The following is a 24,402-nucleotide window of genomic DNA, read 5'->3' as shown; positions in this document are numbered from 1 at the left end:
GAACTAATCCAGTTCCTGTTTTTAAAACCCCGGTGCGAAGACAAATGATATTAACTTAACCATGATACTCTCCTGAATATATTTTTCCTCTGGGCTTATGTCACAAACACTATATATACAGGTAAAATGATTGGGTCATCGTGGATAAGGTAAGGTTTGAGGAAGCAGAATCGGCAACTGGAATAACCTGAATCAATTCTGATTCTGTTGGAACCGGCTGGAATCGGTTTAGCTGAATTTTTGAATCAGGTTCAGCCATTTCTGGTATCCGATTGCTCAAACAGTGATCGTGGGTGTATCTGGGTAGATCATCCAACCATATCAAAAGAGTATCTAGGCATGGTTCAAGTAAGCAGAATTAGCAATGGAGATCGCCCTCCATGGATTCTGATTCAGCCAGAATCAAATGGGAATCGCAAATCCAAAAAATGGTAGCAGTGTAGTCGAGATAAACCACCAAGTTCGACGTATGGGTAGTGAACGCAGGGTGCAATATTCGATGTCGGTGTGTTAAGCATTTAGCACATTATATTGTTTTTTGTAGTTAAATTTGTAATACTTTCAGTTAGGAAAAAAAAAAAAAAAAAAATAGTTTCCTTATAACTGAGTGTTCTCTTAACTGTCTAATTTCTATATATATATAGGGAGATTTCAAGCATATTTCAATGAAAGTGAGAGACTAAGATTCAAGCCATCTCTTTGATGACATTCCTCATTCGACATCTCAATGGTTGACTCTGGTAAATTAAAACCACTAGAGAACTGTGAGTCGCCAACGCCCAAGCTAACTGCATTCCTACATTCATTATATTCTTCAGCTTCTTCATCTTTAGAACACTGGTAGCTAATTTGGGTTCCTGAACTTGTTCCTGAAGAAATTGATCGCTCACTCATTTGTTTCTGTAAACATTAATCACAAAAAACAGTGTCTATCAACTTCCAGTTATCTGTGTTTATGATGGAAAGAAAAATTGCAGAAAAATGGCTAGTGTCTATCTATATGAATGAACAGAGGAGATGGAGAAGAACTATAAAATCAAACTAGCTTCATGGGCATAAATCATCATAAGCTATATGTGAGTTAACTAATGAGTTAATCACCTTGGTCTTATAAACAGTGCCATCTTCTTCGACGTGCCAACCTGCTTCCTCACAGAGAGCCTTGAGGACATCATTGTTATCAGGATGCTTAGGAAGTTGATAATTGCCGTAAGCTCGAAGTCCTGCAAAGATCTTCTTGTTTAGTGCTCGTCTATGGCGCTCCCGTTGTTTATTTTTTTGGCGCTCACCGTCGGAGGGGTGGCGAAACTTTGTGACTGTAGATCCATCCTTAGTGCTCCGGTGAACCACCCATGGCCCTGCTTTTGTCTTAATGCAACCTCGAACCACCCTAATACTCTGGTTCTCACCACCTTCCTCCATATATGTATATACCTTGCCTAGCTATATGCTACACAAAACAACTCACTCTCACATATCATCAGCCCATACCAATATACACCAAGCTTCTTTCTCTCTAGTCTTTGATCTGCTTCTTGTTCTTCTTCTCTTCTCTTGACTTATACCCATAACTTGGCCATTCTTAGTATTTGAGGTATTTATGTGCTATTCAAAGGGAAGAGAGAAGTGGGAGGGAGTTACAAATATGCCCCACGATTTTGGCATGAAATAGAAACCTGATTGCCTTTGATTCTCTTCCTAAAATGGCAACTTGGACTTCACTATTTTCCATGTTAATACCATATTAGCCCTACAAAGCACCAATTAAATGTTCTTAGCCTTATCCCTTTGGTAGAAAGTAGAATCTTCAGTAGCACTGAGGTCAGTGTGGTCAGTGGTGTGGGCCCTGATGCAGGGTATAGCAGCGCAGGTAAAGAATGTAGTTAGTAGCTTGATCCAAATCAAAGGCCCTATTGTTGTTCCATGGTGTTCAATTTCAATCACCTTTCCTAGCCCAAAAAAAAAAAAAAAAAACTCTCAAAAGTTGGGATTCAGAGGGAAACACTGTCTATGTACGGTACACGCGTGTAAACTGGAGGGATTCTGGTCTGGGGCTGGTCCTGGTCCTGGTCCTGGTCCTGGTCTGCAAACCTGCATGTCTGAGGAGAGAGACAGACAGAGACAGATAGAGAAGAAGCTTTTTAGTGGAGACTCAGAGAGGAATCATCAGTCAAAAGGGATGATTAGGGAAAAGCAAAAGAAGCATTCCAGTTGGAGAGTGGAGGGAAGACAATATAAAGACTCAGAAGGAAAGGGGAACAAGGAAGAGAGGATGTGAGGGGGAAAAAGCCGAAAAGGTAGAGATATTTTCTGCAACTCTCAAACAACCCAACTGAAAAGATGCTCATGATTCCTTCCCAGTTGTTGCAGAGGTTCTTTTGAAGGAGTAATAAGGGCTGGGTTGCCTTCCTTTCCCGTCTGTCCCTGACCACCATGAATTTCAAAAGTCCAAAACCAAGTATAATTGAGAGTAGCTTCACATTATAATCAATCCCCCACCCCCATTTGGGATCTCCGGTTAATACTAGTGGTTTGTCACACCCATAAGGATAATCACTCTTCACTACTACTACTCACCTAGGGGCCTCAGCCAATTGCTTGATGGAACAGTCAAATTCCTCTATGTAATGGGCGTGCAGTTTATTGAAATGATTGAATTCCTTTTCCTTTCTTTACCAGTTTGCCTCCTCCCAAAAAACCAGATAATTGTGAAATCCCCTGGAATAGAGCACCTTTGTATTATATGTCTATACCTTATAGTAGTTGAATTTCAAGTTTTTTTTTTCTTTTTTTCTTTTTTTTTTTGGGGGGGGGGGGCGCGGGTGGGGGCAGAGGAATATTCACACATTTAATTGTTCAGGAGGAATACACTAATTTTTACCAAAAACAAAAAACATAAAAATACGCAACTACTATGTATTTTAATAATAAGTTATAAATACATTATAATGCATCATGTTATCGTATATATTACCATTTACAAGACAATCAAGTAATCTTCTGCCTAATCTATAAAATTTTTTCACCAAGGAAGATGCCTTTTTATTGAGAAATAACAAGAAGATATCGTGTTAAAGTTCCTGTAAAAATTAGTATCTTTTGGCACAAAATACTAACCCTTTCGGTTGATCTGCAAAAGGGTTGTGTGTCAACTAAGGCTTGAAGCTGTTACATGTGATTCTTAACCAACGTAGTTTTACCCCTTCAATTTTCTAATGCAACAATGCTCTTTATATTTCTCTCAAAGCATGGCATCGTAATCTAGAGATTGTGCATCATTTATTCTGTTATGGTTCAGCAATAACACTAATTTTTGCACCAGCTACCAAAATAAAAATAAAAAAAGAACATTTTCACTTGTTCTATACATATTCATCATCTGCTACTTGATTCAATGTACAAAGTCCATGAAAGAATATTAAACTGAAGCAATTTCCCGCTTGTGATTTGACCAATTTCCTCCTATATCATGGAACATCACCAGTTCAAAGGCCTACATCCCATAGACAACCAACTCCTGTTGCTTCACTACTGTGTCTGATTGAAATCGGCAAAATGAAATTTGTTTTTCCTGCTTAATCTCCAGATACCTATATCCCACATTTACTTTAGGTGATCAATATGCAACCCACCACTTGATATGCTCTATCATGAGGCTCTGAATTAAAGACCAACATAGTTTTCCCTGCAACACATTTAGCAGAACTCCAATGGGCCAGTCTAACAATGAACGGCTAAAAAGCCTAAAATGTGGTTTTTGGAGAAACAAAGCTATTATAGTATTAGATAAGCCTTTTCTACCTCTACTAATAACATCACGAAAATTAGAAGTTCAAACAAAAGGAAAAACACACTAATACAACAGAAAGGAAGAAGACAAACACAATCCTTGACATCGATATTGCTCACCCACAAATATCATCTCAGAATCGTTAAATAGCTTATGCTTCTCTGTGATTGACACCTCCGTTCTCATATATTGAACAGGAAAGTGGCAACAAGGTAGTATTTCAGGTAATGGTTCAAGCTGTGTGTTTTTCAGATAACTGAGATTGATTAAGACAAGGTAGCATTTCAAGCAATACAGCAGATTGCTTTCTTTCCAAATATGGACAATCACTTTACAAGCAATAAATAGAGGAGATTCCTTACAACCTTTATACCTGCTATGTTCTCCTTCACGTGTAATCAACAACCTCAAGTTCACCAAATATGTCACTTCCGCTTCTCAATATTCTTGCTTTATTGTCTATTATTTCTAGAACCTAGTAAAAAAAAAAAAGTTCAAATGTAACTCAGTGATATTCAACCCTGTAAAATAATAGAAGGGAAAAAATTGAAACACATTAGACAAATATTGACAGTCTATGCAGTACCATAGTTGTCATGGCGTTGCCTAGGCAACACCTTGACGCCTTATTGGTGTCGTCTTGATTTTTTCCGTTTTCCAACACCTAGGATCGTATAGACACCATGACAACTATGTGCAATACTGATCCATATACCAAGGATTACCCAAATGGTGTACATCAAAACACCTAGTTGAGGCCAGGCAATATACCTGGCTGATCACCTCATGTAATAAATTTCCCAAATTAAGTAAAATGATTAGTTTGAATTGGCCAATACATATTCATCTTCTATTTTTTGTCCATCATTCTATCATACAATTCCATTAATTTTCAGATACAATCTTACCTCTCTTCATGTTAAGATTGAAAAGGAGATACCCCAAATTCGTTGTTTATGTCTTTTGAAGTTAATATTCAGTGGCTCTGGATTCTGAACTCAAATATATAAATGTAATTATGTTAACCTTGTTAATTCAACTATTTTAATAGTCTGAACACAAGTAAAATTTTCTTCTTTGTTGAATCAATTTTATGTTTATTTATACATCATGAACTCTACTTCTATGGGCTTCATCTGTTCTACCTAATAGGTAACCACTTGGGAAAGAATCATGCACTGATGACTGCCTATCATCCACATACCAAGTGTACTCCTGAATGTGTTGTCTCTCATACCTTAGAGATGAAGTAAAGCTCTTTCAATTATACATACATACATATATATATATATATACCCATTTTTGCTTTTCTTTTTGAGATTAAACCCAAAGTAGTGCTCATGTATCCAATGTCTAAAGCTGCTGCATGTCACATCTCCAGCCCAACAGTACTTGACACATTCCTTCTGTAGAACAAATCTAAGGTACTAGAGCAGTATATACAGTGATGGTCTAAAAATATATGGAAGGTACCTGTACATTGCAGCAGCAAAGCAAGTAGGGTGTCATCCCCCAGGCCTGGAATCAAATCAGGCCTCCATTCAACCCCCCCCCCCATTTCCCCAGCAACCAAAAATAAAAAAGGTGGAACCCACTCTTAATGGACAGCATGCACCTAAACAATTTCCTATTAGTACGAGCAACTCATGGATGAGTGTAACCATGCCAACTTGTACCGAGTCTGATGCAAGAAAAAGTGCAGGTACTCAGTAGAGAATATTCTATAGATCAAGTTATGCGTTCAGGTTAATTTAAGGAAGAGGTGGAGAGATATGAGTGGGTTGTTCCTCCACACCCTACCGACCAAATTCTCTCTTTCATACATTGATCTTTTTAGTAGGATATTTCTTTTATATTTCAATTACGCTGCCAAGGAACCTAACTTACTTCAGGTCTTGAATTGAGGACCCCGCTGGACATGCCCACATCAATCCGCCATATGCTACAATTGTATTTACTGCAGTCGAACACCAACACCAATAAGTTAATCCATAGAAGAACAGTACAATCCTAAAATAGCAAAAAAATACCAGATAAGCATTTGTTCAGAAAAAAAAAAGAAGCATATTAACATTCATTAAAGGATGCTTAAAAATGATAGACACCCATGTTCAATACACATCAGATTTGATGCACAGAGGATGAAAGTTGTATTTCTGAGGGGCTTAAATATCAGTGGATTCTTTAAATCAAATCCCCAAAAGACATGAAAAGAACTATACCAATTTATTCCTGTGGTCTGAGGGGTGTGCCCCACAACCATCGCCTTAGCGCCCATTGCTTGTAATGTCTCCTCGAGAATGGAGGAAATCTGCTAAGAAGATGTATTCAGTTCAGAAAGACACAAAATAAGATAATGTGTATGTATTGCTGGAGTAGAAATATGGGGACTCGAATTACTTGGCCAATTACTCAACTAAATTTACAAATTCAATCAGTAGACTAGCAGAAAACCTCAGTTTCAGAAAAAGGCAAAAATGAAGTTGACTAAATCAGATTCCAAGCTTGTTCATTGAGATCTTAAAAACTAAAAAAATGCAGGACCACCATGTAATAAAAGAAATATGAAGCCCCTTAATTCAGTCACTTGCCTGGGGACTTGGGTAGACCTCCATGTCTGCAGCATCTCTTGAATACAAGCGGTTCCAAACGACACTATCATAACCTCGGGTGGCTATGAAAGGGATTTGAGAACTACTCTTCTGCTCATTTAGACCTCTCATCCAATCAGACACCTCCTTGTTCATCCTCTCTATCCCATACTCAACTGCAGAAGTAAAAAAACTATTAGCAAGCACCATGGAAGGACAATGGAATGAAACCTTTTAAAGAAGTACCTACACTATTAGTTATGGTAATACGGACTTTACCATGACGAGGAAGAAGGCCGCCATGACAGAAAACCCAATCATCAACTTTGAGCACAACAGAATGCCGTGCCAACTCACATGCCAATAAGCCCCCTGGTCTTAGGAGGATCGACCTTGCAATCACCCCTTTTTGCCTCTGCCCTAATATTCCAGTGAAATTCGTTAGAATAATCATTTAAAGACACAAAATGGCAGAGAATTGAGGGGGGTGCTCGTTATCCTAGAGCCGTTCCTTTAATCTTGTTGAGGACAATCAATGAAAAAAAAAAAGTAACCAAAAATTGGCCCAATGTAACAATCTAGAGAAGAAGCTCCATAGAAAAATATGGCAACTTCACCACAATATTTTGTGATTCACCAGATATTAAGAGAAAAGTACCTCTTGTAACACATTTTCTCTTTGACATTAGAGAACAGATGGCAAATCCTTCAAATCTTAAGTGCTGGTCCTGAATGTTTAGCCATCTATCCTCTAGTGTTGAAGTTTTCAGGTGTCAACAAACCAAATACATTCAAATCTCATTAAGTTTACTTAATGATATACAAAAATATTTAAAAATTCTATGTAGAAAAAAGAAATGTACACCAATACCTTCACCAGATTCCATGGACCCCAATATTTTGAGGAATTACTAGATTCTCCTTTCCATCTTTCTGACACTGCAATCCAATTGACAAAAGCTTCATCCCAGCTATCTTCATCTTCGTCCAGGTACTCCAGGAAGTCTATACACTCATCAAATGCCCCAGCTTCAACATATCTGAAATCCCCTTCTACATTCATGGTCTCATGGTTTCCATTTACCTACATAATTAAAACAGGAATTCCATATATCAAAATTATCTGCTAAGACTTGGGGAGAAATTTAGGAGCCAAAAACAGCCCAAAAAAAAAAGAGACTTTTAAGCCTTAGAAATGGTTTATACTAGTGAGATGAAGCCCAAAACTATAGAGGACATTTATGTAAAGGACCTAAGAGAATTTTTTTACTCGGTGGCATAGAAGAGGAAGTTAATTGTCCTATGTGAACTTTAATTGACGCAGCCCCAAATTCGTCGATGCCTGGATTTAGATTACACAAAATATGTAGCTTAAACAGGCATAAACAGGAATTAAATCACCTAATGGAAATGGCCAAGCTTAACAACAAAAACCATGTCATTCACAGCTCATGTTGTGGATACTGTACTGGAATTGGTCCTGGTCACTGGACCCAATTCAAGTATATACATCACAAATGTAATATGTTAATCACATCATTATTCGACCGTCTCACCTACCAAGAATTATCTCCTTACAAGTTAACAAGTCAAAACCGACCACAGTACCATACTCATGCAATGGTCAAGAAATATACTTTCCATTTCAGTGTATCACAAACCTGAAAGACTGCTCCACCTTTTTTCTTTGCCTGAATATTTAATGATCGCAGTAAGGATAAAATAGCTATTTCATCTTCACCCCGATCAAAAATATCTCCAAGTTGAATCAATACCTAGAAAAATGACATATTATAAGTATGTTTCAACTGGAGTAGGACATTATAGTACTAAATCATTGAACTCAGGAGTTCTGACTAGAACTATACATTAAAAGGTTCTGGGGAAAGTAAAACAAAAATGGAAAATTTCCCTATGCTCTGATCCAAACATGTGAAAAGTAGAACAATTGTTCAGTAGTTTCCAAGAATCACCCAGAATTATTTAAACATTAGAGACTGAGAAAACGGAGAAAAGTTTTGATGCCATCAATATTTTAATTTCTCTTCTCCACTTTGGACTAACATTTTTGGATGGTCAGAAGTTGAATAAAATAAATGATGCATTTCTAATGCAGAAGAATATGGCCTTCTGTTTTTAAGTTATCAGCTGTAAGATAAATACTCTTAATGGATTCTATCCTTGGTGAAATAGAGGATCACTTCTCTTGACAACAAAGCTGCAATCAAAGGCATCATGCAAGTAGTAAACTAGATCCACTGTCAAACTCTTTGCTGTTTCCAAGACAAGATGTCTAACAGCCTTGCAGCATGGATTTCTCTTTGGAGCTGGACTCCTTTTTTCTTCTTAATGAAATTAGCTTTTGTTGATTGGGGGGGTGGGGAGGGGAAGGCAATCCATCAAGAAAATCAATTTTACAGGTAGCAAATAGCATATTAGGAACCAAGTAAACCATTTCCCTCCAATTGGTGGTACTTTGCAGTGCATGACAATTAATGACACTCTGAGTGAGGACCAGTTTCATTTAGTGATTAGTGACTACCAATCAACATAGCTGGACTTGATGCATGTGGAGGAGAATTGGCCTCCATTTGATGGGATATAAGACCTGCAGAATGAAAGCAATAGATATATCTGTATGGTGACCCATCAAATGGTGGAAATGATGGCCTTCCTGTCGATCTCAGACTTAATCATCATGTGAATGGGCTTACCGTCTCTCCACCAGTCCATAAGTCTAGACCATCAGAGCTCAAAACACCAGCTGTCTCAAGTGCACATCTTGCCTGCACAAGATCTCCATGCAAGTCCCCAACTGAACACTCAAAAGTTAGATGCAACTTAAACAAGTTTTTAGAAAGAAACTACAAAGATAACTGCATTGAACAGAAGTAGACCAAATCATTCAAATAAAGATTAATCCAAATTATCCATTCGATGTACTTTCAAGGGACACTGGCCATTGCACCAATGTTTATTTTTAAATATAGATGGCTCATCAGATAGGACCACAAGTCATTGGCATCTCAACATGAAGGCTCCAACTGGTTGGAGGCAAAGTGATGAATAATGTAAAATGTCTAAGAAGAAAATACCAGTAGCATAACCGAAAAGAGCTACCTTTCAGAGGCTAAACAAAAATGTGTAAATATAATTTCTGCAGTCATATTTTTCTATTAAAATCTTGGTCGTAAGTTACTATTAAATCTTTACCAAAAAGTCACTATATAATGTGAATTAGTGGTTAATCACCCAATTATTGTTGGTAATGATTAGAAATTTTTTAATTTTGATTTTTTCCCCTAAACTTATGCTTGACAAAACCAGACGGAGCCAAAGTAAATTTCCAGACCAATAATCATAAAGCACGGAAAAAACCCATTTAACCACATGCTATTATTTTAAGCCTTAATCAAACTATTAAGGCGCCATAGAACTACTGTAGCATCTAATGTTCCGTAAGGTGAAAGCAAGAATCGATGTTCCTCTATCAGATGATAGAATACCAAGACCAAAAGAAAACAGAAAGGAATATAATATAAAAAGAAGCACTAGAACAGAAAAGGAAAAAGTAGTTCTTGACAACCCATTGGAAGGTTAAAAAAGGCTCTGATTACTTTTTCAATAATCCAAACAACAAAGAAGATTAACATTTAAGATGAAAATTCAGAAATCAAGGACAAGAACCCCCCCCCCCCAAAACAATTAATGAATTAGGGAAAGCATGAATCACGAATTGTTGAACTCATAATTAAAAACCGAAAATTAGTTGTTTCAAATACAAATTTAGCAAGGAGAATAGAAAAGCTGAGCTGGGAAATTTTTAATCTGATCACGTTATCCACAACCAAAAATGATGCGACTTGCAGAAACTCATACAGAAACAACCAATAACGGGGAAGACAAGGAGGAAAGAAACTGGGTGATTAAATAAAAACTTACCGGCTACAATTCGGCGACCAGGAGCCGAGACAAAAGTGGGAGGATCACCATTGACGACGATGGGCTTCAGGCCTCCATTAAAAGGAGCTTCTGCTATCTTGCGAGGCTGAGAAGGTGGTAGAGGTAAGGAATTGAAACAGAGGAAAGCCATAGCTTCTCTGCCACCAGCCCATGCAGGTGGAGAGTGGGGAGAGTACCACCACCAAGTGTTTTAACATCCTTCGAACTTCGATGCTTTTTTATAGAAGGGTATTGCTGTCAATCTACTTATCAATCGTTAGGCCATCATAACAGAAAGGGCAGTGGCTTCCGTGATGCCATGGTGGAAACCGCACCAATGAAAGGGCAAGAGGTGATATCTCCACAATTTTTTATTTTTTTTTAGAATACTTGTTTCTTTTTATTTCCTCAATAAAGCAAACATATTTTTTTAAATACCGAAGGTACCCCTTTATTTCATATTTTTTTCCATATTAAAAAAATAATAATAATTTTAAGCTTACCCCAAAACAAAATTTGAAAAACCTTTGTATCACAAAATTATTATTAATAGGGTAAAGGCTGTTCATTCTAGTGTTGTGCCCAGTACTATATCTATATCTCTCCTTACCCTGGATAGTCCTCCCCCTTTTACTATATCTTCTCTTGGGTTTTGTTTTTTTAAGTGAAAGGGATAATATAGCATTACTAGTTACATAAACAAAGTTATTTCATCTCAATACATACAATAGGAAGTAGATATAAATGTAAAGTGAAAAAATAGAGAAAACTTTGAAGAATAATGTGAGGCATTTTAAAAACCTATCAAATGATTATCAATGCGCCATGGTCCCCCTTTTTTTCTTAAATCAATGTAGGAAGAACACCATTTGGGTAGTCTATGTATAAGATTTTGTGTCCTATGTGAATCACAGGGTCCATCATCCAATTTTTTTTTTTTTTCCTTTAAATCAGAATCCATCATCCAAATTGATACTCATACTTTGTTAACCTATTGAATCGATATATCAATGATAACTATTGAATCGATATATTATCAATAGATTGCTGATGTAGCAATTTTAACAAAAAGAAGGCTAAGCTCCTCCTTTCTCTCCCTGTTTTCATCCATATTTCAGAGCTTGCTTAGTTACTTTATTAACATTGCCACCCTTAAGTCTTGTGCCAGCTATAAAATTATACAAACCAATCTAAGTTTACAACAATAAATGAGCATGACCTACTCAGATTTTATTGACAATTACTTCAGATATGGATGTAAACATGTTACCTAGAAGTAGGAATGGCCCAGATACCTGCCCAATGACTACTCCCATCCTCCCAATTTTCCCTCTTCAATTTATAAAATTTAAAATACAACTCCACTATATACATATAAAGCCACAAACATTGTCACTGCTTCGCCAGAATTCCTCTTCCATCGTACATCTGCTACATATAGTATTTTTTAGAAAAGAGGTCTTGAATTTAGCTGATATTTACAAATCCAAAAAAGTAAAATGTTTGGTATTTACAAAATCAGTACCTTGTTTGTAATGACGTGTTTCCAGTTACTGGACTGTCATCGCATAGGGGTTCTGTGAAGCTTGCACAGGAGCCTGCTAGGATCCAGCTATCTAACTCACCTTGACCAGGAAAAAATATAGGTGGTGGTGACAGCTTGTTGAATGGACAAAAATAGGGAATCTGACCTCACAAGAATACAAGTTGATTTCACCAATCTGTCTTTGATTCTTTGATAGTTTGGGCCCTTCTTGATTTTCAGTTGATAGGAAAGGCAAGATCTGCAGATGACCTGAGTAGCAGGGAACTACTCATAACAACGAAGATGTCATTCTGCAAGATCTGCAGATGACCTGAGTAGCTGGGAACTACTCGTAACAACGAAGATGTCATTCTGCAAGATCTGCAGATGACCTGAGTGGCTGGGAACTACTCACAACAACGAAGATGTCATTCTCTCAGAAGCATTGAGGATGTTTGAGTTCCCCTACCAGACATGACCTGTGCCCCTCAAAAGTCAAAAATCAAAGTTTTGGAACCATAGTAGTGCATCCATGGCAAGTTCCAGAAGCAAGAAATCTTCAACCCTGAACCACAATTCAACAAAAAAAAAAAAAAACATTAGCACAACTTTTCTGATCATTACGTTCTCTAATAATGCATATCCTTCAGTTTTTCACATATCAACCAAGAAAATATTGAACAGCACCTGATGAAAACAACAGAATCCAAAACCCCCAAAGATAGGATAGTGATTTTAATGACATGGAAATAATTTGGAGAGGTATGAGAGAAGTTGAAACGTTGTATGAACTCCCCACCAAAAACAAAACATCCCCAACAAGAGGGAATGTACTAAATGAAGCAACAGACTCCACACCTAGATCAGCCAACACAAATCACAAAACATTAGAAGGTATGGAGACAAAGATGCTTACATGATACATCATACATATACATTCCCACAACATCCTAGCTGTCACATCCACCAATAATGACTAAAACCCTCTCCCGGAGTTTCTGCATGGTCTGCAAATAAGGGAATTCAATTATTAAGGTTACTGATCCAAGCCAGCATCATTTGAGATTCAGCAATAAAATGCCTACCATATAAGAGATTTTGGCCCATTTGCGAGTGCAGGTAGCAGCTTCTTTGAGATAAGAACAGCCAGGAAAGTCATAAGAGGACAAGTAAGTAGAATTTTCAGTTGCCTCCGCTACCCAAAGGTTATTCATCTTGTCACGTGATCGCTTGACTAGGTTACAGAAGCCAACCTATATTAAAAGTAGCCATATAATAAAAGCAGCCAATAAATGACCAGTGGTGAGAAATAAAATGGAATTTCTAGAACTGACACCAATTGAAAGAGCACAATTCAGACTTCTTTCTTTGCATGACCATAATAACAAACATATCATGAACAATAAACTCCTAGAAGTTAGCACATATATATTTATTTTATTATATAAAGTTAGTAAGTTACAGAACGCTTGAGGAATGCTACAGATAGAGTTTGAAAGTAACATCTCAAGGTTTGATGGTAAAAGATCAGGTGAAACAGGTCCAGAAACCCTGCAATAGAATTAGGGGGTTTGAAGGTTGCAGAAAACCCTGTTTATTAATAGTAGTTACGAAATTAAGAAGTGAAACCCCAAAGCAGAAAGGTGGTACAAGCAAAGCGACAGCTCTCCCCACTATGAACCATAAACAGCACCCATGAAAAATAACTGTGATTTGAGAACCTCCACCACCTCTCTCAAGCCACCCACATTCCAGAGACAAAAAACAGCCAAAATGTCATCACCAAGAGTACTGACTCGTGCAACACTCTCACTTCCTTAGTTCTTCAGCAACGTACCCTTTTGTCAATCTTACTATTAAAGGAGAGAACCCCAATGATAGACAGAAAAAGTGCCATATAAAGAATATATCCAGTGAAATTTATGTTCAGCTATCCTCCATTGCTGCATGTAACACTTGTAACAACTCTAAATCTCTAGCAATGAACCACCCAAACACCATCTCTTTAGACCTTTTACCTATCTACTGTGCAGATTTTCAAAGGTTCTATTCCTTTTGAAACAAATCAACCAAACAATCACAGGTGCTGCTATCAACCAGATTCTTGTTCCTTGTCCACTCCTTAATTTGGAAAACTAATTCCAAATAAGCTCCACGAAAAATAATGTCATTCCCGTTTTGCCTCCATGTCATCCAGGATGGTGATGGTCTGGCCAAATCCATTGGTTGGAATCCCAATAAATAATATGCCTGAAATCTTTCATCTTTACTAGACACATAATGCAAACATCAGGAATGACACGACTCCAAGGTTTATTACGGTTTACACAGTGAGGATGCTGTCTACAACTGCAGTCAAAATTAAAATAATAATAATAATAATAATTTTGCAAGTTAATCCTTTTAACTCATAAAGCTTGCTTGTAAGTTTCAGATGTCATGTTCCTGAATAGTGAAGCCCATTGAGATCTGAATGGAACTCCTTTCTTTCACTATCTAACATCTTATCTCTTAACAGACTTTCCCGTTAACTTTTCTAAATCTAGGCCGGAGCTTATCAACATTCATTCATCAGATCCAATAAAAATGCTACCAGATACTGGTAGATGTATCTTACAAGTGATGATCTGCAACAAAAGTGATAATCCATTCTCTTTCATAGTATCATCATATTATAAATTTAAAAATTGGTTTTCTTGCGTATAAACAGAGTAGGTTTTCTTATACTGTGATGAAGTACTCACAGTAGATCCTTCAAGGTTACGGTTGATTGGTGCAGATGAATCATTATCTATATCTGGCAAGCAGAAGCTAACAGCAAGCAAACAATCTGCAAATCCTTCTGACTGAAGCTCAGGCTCTGATATGGAGCCATCAGTCACAAACACCCATTGCCTCTTCTGGTGGCCAGATGTATAAACTTCCCCAACGTAGACAACAACAGCAGCAATATCGAACTCTCTGAACCAACCCAAAACAGAGAACTATATGTAAATTTATGAAAACATTCATGCACAACAAGCACCAAAAGAATGACTGGACACGTAAATCAAAATGCAGAGGCAAAAAGTTGACCTTGCCAGAGGAACTTCACCCAAATTTGACAATGAGACTGATTTGCGAGGAGTGAAAAATGGTCTACAAAAAAGAAGCATAAGTTGGGGTTCAAACTTTATTGCTTAGGGTACAAAAAAGTGTAGACTTACTCAAAACATTCAGCTGCTAAAGAAGATAAAGGTAGCCATGCAGTAGTAGATCCCCTTGCATGTAAATAAATTGTTTCTGAATTAGAGTTTAGTGCCATGAGCCCTGTGACAGTATATGCCTGCCCCTCCACGAGCTCAGCCTGCTGTTCAATGAAGAAGCACTCTTTAGACAATATTGAGGAAATAATTAAGGAATGAAAGAGAACAGTAAGAGAATCGTCTCCCAGAAAGGGAAACAGAGAGAAAAGAGGGGGAACAATTATTCGGGAAGCAAAAAAAAAAACAAGATGGTGAACAGAGAGAAGAGGGGGAACAATTTAAAAAGATCACTAAGCCTCACCTGCTTCTCGGTTGGGTTCCATATTGTTATCAAGCCATCCCTCATACAACCTTTCCTATGGCAATGTTTACTAGCTAGCCCAACCACTCTCACTCTCATAAATGGGGTGACATCTCTTCCACTAAGGCCTGCATTTTCAATAGCTTTCTCAATCTTGTCCCGCATATCTGACTGCCTCATTGCCTGTCATCACACCTCCACATGGTTAAACAATTTCATTCCAAATAACGATAAATTTGTTTATGGAAATCTGTCAATACCCACCTCTTGTCTTGCCTGATAAGTGGCAAAATAAGTTAGCTGCTCTGAACTCATTTCTGCCATCAGAACTTCTGGTTCAGCAGCTGTCTCAAGGATCTTAAGGATTTGAGCCCCCTCTTCTCTGTCTTCACTTTTTCCATGACAATTGAAATCTCTTTGAAACTCAGACATTACACCCTCCGCAATCATAGAGCGCCTGAATCAGAGAATAAAACAGCACTACATAAATGATTCAGCTAATAATATCATGACAATATATAACAATACCTAACAGATTCCAAAGAAATAGACAGATGGACTAAAGAAAACAAATGTTAACAAAGTAGTAAATCTGTGTCATTTCAAGAAACAAAACACCTAAAATACATAAAATCAACACATATGAACTAGTTTTGCACAGTTTAGCAACACTCAACTCCCAAACAAATGAAAAATGTGATTTACATGTTGCTGCTGCTACAAGCATAATGGTACCAATATAGCATATTTCATCCATGTGCTTTCAATTTAAGATTCATGCACACACACACACAAAGAAGAAGAAGATAGAAAATTCATTTATACAGAAACCATTAGAAACCAGTAAAGTTAGATAACATTGTGTAGCGAGATGATGATGCTCAGGGATGGTCATGAAATTATGAACATTATACGAACAATCTGCAGATTGGTATTCTTCAAAAGTTTCAACAAAGAAAGGTCACCTCTGGTAGTACAATTGGACCATTTTGGCCTCCATCCTTTCTGACCTCACAACAGAACCTCCATTACTTAACCTAAATAGGAGAAAGTGTAAGCAATTGTTACCATATCACAAGCACTATATAAGTGCCAAATACAACATAATCAAATCATAAATCGTCAATTACCTCTCCTTGTAAAGAACAGGGTAGATTCGTGTGATTCCTACTAATGTCCTAGGGACTATACCACCACCACCCTTGATACACCTAAAAGCCAATGGGGTGCCCAGACCCTTGCCTAAAAAAATCAAATATAAGTCCCAAATTAAATGACTTGGGCAAGAGATTGTAAGGTAGAGCCAATGAAAGGTCATCATAAATTTGAACAGAGCATACAGAATCCCAAACGTTCTGCCCAACGAGCTCTATATGTCCCATTTATGTGCAATAGTAAATGAACTGCATTAGAACCCTGAAAACAGAAGCAAGTGCCCCAAAGTGTTGGGATATACATTAAAATTTTCAATTATTAAAGCTTCAATGGAAGACACAAGTTAACCTAAGAACCTCAAGAGGTGAAATTGGTCCAGCCCAGCCACACAAGCCTGCTCCCCACACCTTCAGAATGAGCAAACTAAATTGTAAGAAAGAAAGCTCTCTTTGAAGTACTCTAACCTAGTCCAAATCATAAAACTCAAAAACAGTGCAGTACCCGAAGTTTCTGACCCACAAACAATTTTCCAGCAAGAAGCTGTTTTGACAATGGGACATCCAAAAGGGCATCCAATGAGTACCTACATAGCAAACAATATAAAATTGTTAAGAATTGACCAATTCTACAGCTATGACATGTAAAAACAAAGTGTTTATGCAAGAAGAGGCACACACTTACCACCCATCAGTCAGCTCTACTTTTCCTACATTACTGCTCTTAAACAAATTTGATCCATTAATCTTTTTAGCATCTTCATATGAAGGCATAGGATGTACTGTCTCAAGCTTAGGGTCAGGGTAGGAACGAATGGCTGAAATGCACAATACCATCATTGAAGCAGGTGAGGCATCCCCTTCCAGAATTCTTTTGACTGCAGATCTATGACCATGATTTACTTCTCTCTCGTACCTATTATCCAAAGGCATAGGAAATAGTTCTTGTAGATATTATAAATTTTACTCTTCTAACTATAACTAGTTAGATTTATAATTACCTGTATTTCAGCTCCTCAATGACATTGGACACAGTTAAATATCTACCAGAAGCTTCAGCAGGATAACCTCTTTCATAACATGCCAGTTTCCAAACTATCCACTTGTAATGATTTGCAACCCATCTAGATATATATACAGGGGGGAAAAAATCAATGGAACCCAGGTACAGTGTTAAAATTGACCTAAGTTGTGCACAGTTGCATTGTGCCAATAACCCTTGAAGAACCAATTCCATAATACCAATTACATAGCGTGTATAGAAATTTACAGACATTCATTTTTATGAGGAATGTATAGAAATTCATGTCCATAAAATTGTATTGCATTTCTTACATTATGTTTTGCATCCCTATAACTCGCATTACAAATAAAAGGTCCAACAAGCATAGGCCAACGATCAACAGGACTAACTTTGAAGAACCAGTTCCGTAATACCAGTTAAACAAAGCGTGCAGATATAAACACTTCCACCAAGGTCACAGGGCAAAAATTTTATAAAGGAAAGGAGTGGCAATATTTACTCTTTGGAAGCATTAAGCATGGAGGCTCCGGATTTTGACAGCATGTGATGAAAAGCCTCTATTCCTGTCACATCTGAGCTAGATTTGTCACAGAACATATATTTTTCTGCACTATCTGCATTCATGAACTTTACTTGATCTGGCACGTGCACTAACTAGACAGATTCAAGTATAATAATAAAGAATCAGTGTCGCAAAGAAATATCTTTATATAAGAAAATACAGCATCATATGTCATACCAATTTTTGGTAAAAAGGGGTGGCCCCGAAAAATTCTTCTACTGTCTTTCTTTCAGCCTCAAATGGATACCGACTGGAAACCTTCATTTTGCAAGATCCTTCAGACATTTTCAATGTTGCTGGACCTAAAAATGAAAACAGTTCGATAAGAAAGCATAAGACAAGAACAAATACAGCCTATCAAGACAGCATTTTCAACTCTTTACCATTAGGAAGAAGAGAAATTGTGCTGGTCAATGGAGTGATGAACCTGAAGAGTTTGTAGATCAGAAAATGTTACACAAGAAGTCACTAAAAGTGAGTTTTTTCTTGGGAGGGGAGGACAAACCGGGAGCTGCGTGGCCTTTTGAATGGAGATATAGAGCTTCTCCTTCCAAGTCTCTTCTTTTCACAAGGAGTACGCTTCTGATTTGAATTAGCATGGCCAATGTTGTTCGAAATATCAACCAGTGGCCTGTCCAAAGACCTTGATACTGAAGCCATTCGCGAGCCACATTCCTTTCCCAATGGATGTTTAACTGGCACTTCACTGTTAAAAGACTTCTGCATACAAAATATATTACCGGTTGCCGTAAAAGTTCCCTCATGTATGAAGCTATCTGAACCAACTTTATTTGGTAAGTTACTCCCTGAATTTATGTCCTCTGCTGTAGCAGTTGAATGCTTTTGGTTTGAAATCAAACCCATAAGGGGTCGGAAGGTTTTTGATGCATGAGCATTTTGCTGCAAACAGGAAGCGTAAGGATCATTTTCTTTATTCAATGGAATCTCACCAAATGTTTTCTCTTTGAAATTTGAAAAGAGTGAATCATCTCCAAATCCCTCATTTGATAAACTGTCCAACTCTGCATCACCGAGAAGGCACCTCGCACGTTGCAATGCATCACTAGAAACTGAAATAGATCTCCCACCTGCAGTTTGAAACTTGATCGGAGATGGGATACGAGCAGATTTACTTCCCACAGTTAGTTGAATGTCGGGAACTTTCTCCTTCTGTGGATCACTTCCAGGTGAATACATGTCAGTTGGAAAACTAACCAGATGCTGTGGAACTGATCTAGCAGCTAGACTCCTGTTATTCTGCAAAGCAGCTCTCGTCACCAAATTCGATGAGTTCCCAAAAGAATTCAATTCATCACTAGTTGGCAAATTCCTTGTATTTCCAAAACCTTGAGAAGTGAAATGATTATTGTTTTCCTCCAAACCCAACAATGTTTTTGCTCTGAGGAGACCAGCAGAAGATACACTCACTGTCTTCCCAGAGCCTGTCCGGAAATGAGAATTAGAGAAGCTGTGCCTATCTTCCGTGGCACACACTTCACCTATATGACCAAAAAAAAGGAGTTCAGAATTTTTATTGGAGAGGGAAAAATATATCACCAAAGATGTAGTATCGGAAACTATTAACGGGAGATCAAAGACCAATATACTCTATTCAAAAGGAAACTCAAATGCTGAAATAGAGCCATTTTCTCTCCACTTAAACAGTAAAGCACCTGATGGCCATGGCTCCAAACTATAGAAAAAAATAAAAAATAAAAAACCAGAATCATAAGAATGAACAAAAGGAAATCGATGCACATGAGAATAAAATAAAATAAAAAAATCCGTTACATAACATTATTAACTCTGGAAACTCCCACTTCAGCGTTCAGCTTAGTCAAGATAAGTATGAAAAAAATTAAATTGTAGGTGCAAGTAAAGAATTAGGCCAAAATTTTTGGAAATGAAAAAGCGTACCCACCATTCTCTGCTGCATCCTCCTCGCCGAGGACAGACAATGCTTTCATTAGGGAAGACTTTTTTACAGCAACCGATTTCCCCGATCCGGTGCGGAACATTGGAAGGTCACCATTGCCTTCGGTTATTTTCTGCATGACCTTTGAAGATCCTGCAGAACGCGCCGACAAGAATCTCGATCGGCTCATGGACAGATTGAACAAGAAACGAAAGAGAATAATAGCAGAGGGAGCAAATGAACAAGATATGTAGTTCAGGCTCTTACCTTGAAACAAGAGATCAGCCATGGACGGGAGACGAGAATCGGTGAGGTCATCTCGTAGAATTAGGGTTTTGCGAGATTCTTCTAATCTGGTTTCAGACGGTGGAACGGAGATCTCCCATCGGAAATCATTCCCGGAATCGGAAAACAGCTGCCATGTCGTCATCCTTAGACGTCGTCTTGCCCTTCTTTCAGTTAGGGCTTTCACAAAGGACGAAAGAACTGATGCTCACCGGCGAAGCTTCTTCCGCTCTCTGCTCTCTGCTCTCTGCTCTCTGCTCTCTGCCTCTTCCACTACAAATAGTCTACACATTTTACCGCTTGGGAGCGGGAAAATAGAAACTTGAAAACTAGGAAGAAAAATAGTTCACGCCTTTATTACTTAATAGTGCCTCTCACACGCGTAGCCTGTACGCTTCTTTCTTTTTTTTTTTCCTACCAATAAATTGACACTTTATCAATACATTCAATGAATAATCCCAATGCCAATAAGGTAGCCTAGTGTAGGGGTGTCAAAACATAGCAGATTGAAAACTGACCGAAAAAACCCAAACCGACCCAAACCTTTGGACTGAGGTATGTTTGGGCAGATTGAAAATTGGTTCAAATCAAATCGACTAATAACCAAATTAAAACCAAAACAAATGAAATCGATAAAAAAATAAATGATTATGATATTATAAATTGATGAATTGATTGATATCCATTTTTTACAATATTAGTGATAATATTTTTTATTATAAGGGCAATTGTTACAAGTCAATGAATATGAAGTTATGACTAAAGAAATTGATTTGTAAATGTAACAATACTTTCATTAATTTTCTTGTTCATTATACAAATTTAGTTTGATAGTTAAATGAATGATTGTATAATAGGGTTTATTTTGTGATTTCAATATTAATTGTCTTCTTAGTAATTAGTTATCCATTATTCAATGTTAGTTATATTTCCTTTACAATGATAAACATGAGTTGATCATAAATTTAAAGTGTTTCATTAAATCTCTTGTCACTACGGGTTATAAATGTAAGATTTCATTATGGTTCAAGCCCAATGATAACCGACCTAAATAATATAAACCTGATATTGAATAACCAAAAAAAACGGAAACCAAATCATAATGAAATCGAAATCGAACAAAAATCGAAGTTCCTTAATGGATTGGTTTTGGTTCCTCATTCCTAGATCGAAACTGATTCAGCTCGACCAAAACCAAACCAAACCGACCGATTGACACCCCTAGCTTGATGGAAGGAAGCCCTTGCCCATCACTGCTCAGGTCAGCTGATTGTAGGGGTGTCAATTGGTCAATTCGATTTGGTTTTGGTCGAACTGAATCTGTTTTGATATAAGAATGAGGGAGACTATAACCAATCCATCAAGGAACTTCGGTTTTTTGTCAGTTTCGATTTATTCGGTTTTTCAATATCAAGTCAATATCGATCTAGATCGATTTATTATTGGGCTTGAACCATAATGAAATATTTCATTCATAACCTATAATGACAACAGATTTAACGAAAACACATTGAATTTATCATTAAATCATGTTCTATCATTGTAATGGGAAAATAACTAATATTGAAACAAAATGGATTACAAGTTACTAAGAAGCTAATTAATATTGAAATCACAAAATGAACCCTAATATCAAATCATTCATTTAACTATCAAACCAATTAGTGAATAGGGAAATTAATGGAAGCATTGTTACAATTTACAAATGAGTTTCTCTATTCATAACCTCGCATTCAATGATTTGTAAAAATTCCCCTTACAATAAAAAATATTCTCACTAACATTGTAAGAAATAGATAATCAATTCACCAATTTGTAATCTCATAATCATTTATTTTGTATCGATTTCATTCAATTTGGTTTCGATTTGGCTATGGATCGGTTCGATTTGGATCAATTTTTAGTCGATCCCAACATACCTCAGTCCAAAATCAATCCAATATTTTTTTTTTTGGTAAGACCAATTCAATATTTGAGGTAGCTTATTTTTTGGTAGATCTTGGAGGTAATTAACATTTACAGCAACGGTATATCTACATTTAATGTGTCTAATAGTTAAACCTCAATTGGTCTGATCCAAGGATGAGCTTTTAAGAACAAGATTAATTGGAATCCGGCACAAGAAAATACCAGATTCCAATGAACCTTGATTTTAGGAATTTGGAGTTCAATTGAGTCAGGTTCCGGTTGATTTCAGCCGAGGTTAACTAACTATCTACAAATTCTATAACAAATATCAGTATAGCCCATAGGCCCATGTTGGGCCCAAAATGAAATAAACCCATAAAATCTTGCATTTGAGATTGTATCTTTTTAGCCCATTTCAGCCGCTTCCGGTTGTAATTGGCCTTTTCAGCCCATCTCGCTCTCTCTCTCTCTCTCTCTCTGCCTCTTCCAGTTGCTATTACAGAACTTCGTGCCTAGATTAATGTTTAAGGACCAAGTTTTCCTTCACTTATGGTGAAAAAGGAATAATTTCATCGATGGCTATCATTGTGATTCAACGAGTGTTCGGGGGCATTTTGGGCCTCTAACATATAAGAAGAGAGGTAATTACAATGATGAATTTGTGAGTTAAGGAAAACTTTCAGCAAAATTTTTATATTTATTTTTTCTCACTCCCCAAATGAATTAACAAAAAAAGGGCGATGGGGTAATGATTCATGTTTGTAGCCTTTGCTCTCTTTCTCTCTCCTCCCCCAAAATGAACTCTTTACCCGTCTCGATTGAACTGATAGAGGCACTCATTGAGTGCTTCCTGCCCACATAGCCTCCGCTATCGGACAAGAAACACTATCCCTATAAAAATATCTCCTCAGAAAACATAAACTACACCGCTTGCTCAAAAAGACTTTTTTTATATGATAGAAATATGATGAAAAGAGGGAACTTGCTCAAGAATGAGCAGCACATATTGCCTCTTTTTGAATTCATCTTGTTTGGTAAATACAAAAAAAATCCTCTGGTTGGCCAAAATTTGCAAACCCTAGCTTGCTAATTCAACTAGCCCATCCTTTTATCAGTGCTTCCTGGAGGTGGAGAAGCATGGAGGAGTACTAGGGTGGCCGGTGGCCAGAGATAAGATATCACATGTCAGAAAATCCTTTTGGGAGACAAGTGGGATTTGGCAATGTGGCTTGCAAATTATGTGCCTTTTGTAAGTGATCAGTTTTTGGGTGGCCAACTTGAGGAATAAGTGAATAATCTAACACAAACATATTCACGAAGCTTGAGTTGGGCCTCCACAACCTATGGTATCAATTGATCTACCAAACTAGGCTTTGTTGAAGCGCTTCAAATCCTCAATTGCAGAGGTTCACTAATCAGATTTCATTAGGGTTCTTCATTTTTATTATTTTTTTTTAAATTTCTCTTATCCTTACTTTTCTCTTATAGGGTTAGGGCCATCAAAGAACCCATCCTTTCCAAGAATTATGAGTTCAAATGCAACTCATTTAGCCCCTCCAATCCGCACATCCAGTCACAAAACTATAGACATCTTTCTCTAATGGTTCGAAACCCACGATGCCCATTAGTGCAAAACTACACACGGGCATTGGAGGAAACCCTTTTTCCATATATATTATGTACAGTTAAAACATGATAAACCAGTCTATAGACGACACGTCTGTGACCAGATTGCATTTAGGAAGCTATCAGAGCTTGGTTTTAGTGCTAGAATTGTTTGGTTTTGATTAAAATCATGATAGATAAATATTTCATCAGTGGTTTCTATCCATAAGTTCGTTTGTTGGGATAAGGTTGAGTTTGTTTGTTAATGGTTCCAATCAATAATTCTACGAATAAAGTTGTCCATTAGTTTTCTAGGACATCAATGATCAACTCCTCGTCATCATTGAAAGATAGAATAATTTAAAGGCTCACATTCAAGGCCACAGATAGCTTCTGAAACCAAAACTGTCAATTGGTTAGGTGTTTGGTTGTTCTTGTTCACTTATAACTTGTCTACATTGTTTGACACATTCTACTAAGAAAACTAAACATCAATAAAACTAGCAAAGTTTACTCTCATGGTTGGCCTTACTGGCCCGGGATTACATACCTAACACT

The 24,402-nt window shown here is 37.3% G+C and overlaps 3 protein-coding genes across 10 annotated transcripts; all 3 read right to left on the bottom strand.

Moving 5' to 3' along the window:
• Positions 1 to 610: 610 nt before the first annotated feature.
• LOC122086035 (BES1/BZR1 homolog protein 1-like) lies at positions 611 to 1,574 on the bottom strand. Its single transcript, XM_042654720.1, has 2 exons — positions 1,102 to 1,574; positions 611 to 900 (listed from the first exon to the last, which is right to left on the bottom strand). The coding sequence occupies exons 1-2, from the start codon at positions 1,420 to 1,422 to the stop codon at positions 652 to 654; spliced, it is 570 nt and encodes a 189-aa protein (XP_042510654.1). The 5' UTR covers positions 1,423 to 1,574; the 3' UTR covers positions 611 to 651.
• Positions 1,575 to 3,249: 1,675 nt separating this feature from the next.
• LOC122086034 (shewanella-like protein phosphatase 1) lies at positions 3,250 to 11,281 on the bottom strand. 5 transcript variants are annotated; one of them, XM_042654718.1, is made up of 10 exons: positions 10,324 to 11,279; positions 9,096 to 9,196; positions 8,043 to 8,156; positions 7,253 to 7,465; positions 6,661 to 6,796; positions 6,382 to 6,557; positions 6,013 to 6,101; positions 5,678 to 5,747; positions 4,156 to 4,265; positions 3,250 to 3,590 (listed from the first exon to the last, which is right to left on the bottom strand). In XM_042654718.1, the coding sequence occupies exons 1-9, from the start codon at positions 10,472 to 10,474 to the stop codon at positions 4,179 to 4,181; spliced, it is 1,137 nt and encodes a 378-aa protein (XP_042510652.1). In that variant the 5' UTR covers positions 10,475 to 11,279; the 3' UTR covers positions 3,250 to 3,590; positions 4,156 to 4,178. The 5 variants fall into 5 exon arrangements, with proteins under 5 accessions (XP_042510652.1, XP_042510650.1, XP_042510649.1 ...); XM_042654716.1 differs by having other exon boundaries at positions 4,164 to 4,265; XM_042654715.1 differs by having other exon boundaries at positions 3,250 to 3,685; positions 10,324 to 11,278.
• A 154-nt stretch (positions 11,282 to 11,435) lies between these two features.
• Positions 11,436 to 20,603, bottom strand: LOC122086032 (protein BREAST CANCER SUSCEPTIBILITY 2 homolog B-like). Of its 4 annotated transcripts, XM_042654711.1 has the most exons (23): positions 20,314 to 20,602; positions 20,053 to 20,199; positions 18,637 to 19,630; positions 18,515 to 18,558; positions 18,309 to 18,433; positions 18,069 to 18,223; positions 17,547 to 17,669; positions 17,231 to 17,461; positions 17,051 to 17,132; positions 16,906 to 16,956; positions 16,735 to 16,810; positions 16,525 to 16,636; positions 16,360 to 16,431; positions 15,659 to 15,851; positions 15,395 to 15,577; positions 15,055 to 15,197; positions 14,924 to 14,986; positions 14,593 to 14,809; positions 12,934 to 13,101; positions 12,765 to 12,855; positions 12,015 to 12,412; positions 11,849 to 11,921; positions 11,436 to 11,751 (listed from the first exon to the last, which is right to left on the bottom strand). In XM_042654711.1, the coding sequence occupies exons 1-20, from the start codon at positions 20,474 to 20,476 to the stop codon at positions 12,799 to 12,801; spliced, it is 3,399 nt and encodes a 1,132-aa protein (XP_042510645.1). In that variant the 5' UTR covers positions 20,477 to 20,602; the 3' UTR covers positions 11,436 to 11,751; positions 11,849 to 11,921; positions 12,015 to 12,412; positions 12,765 to 12,798. The 4 variants fall into 4 exon arrangements, with proteins under 4 accessions (XP_042510645.1, XP_042510646.1, XP_042510644.1 ...); XM_042654712.1 differs by having other exon boundaries at positions 11,849 to 12,412; positions 15,055 to 15,194; positions 20,314 to 20,603; XM_042654710.1 differs by having other exon boundaries at positions 11,849 to 12,412.
• Between the last annotated feature and the right edge of the window lie 3,799 nt (positions 20,604 to 24,402).

The sequence above is a fragment of the Macadamia integrifolia genome, chromosome 8, assembly GCF_013358625.1.
Source record: "Macadamia integrifolia cultivar HAES 741 chromosome 8, SCU_Mint_v3, whole genome shotgun sequence".
NCBI classification, from domain to species: domain Eukaryota; kingdom Viridiplantae; phylum Streptophyta; class Magnoliopsida; order Proteales; family Proteaceae; genus Macadamia; species Macadamia integrifolia.
Note: the sequence above shows the minus strand (reverse complement) of the source record. Positions and strands in the feature narration are given on the sequence as shown.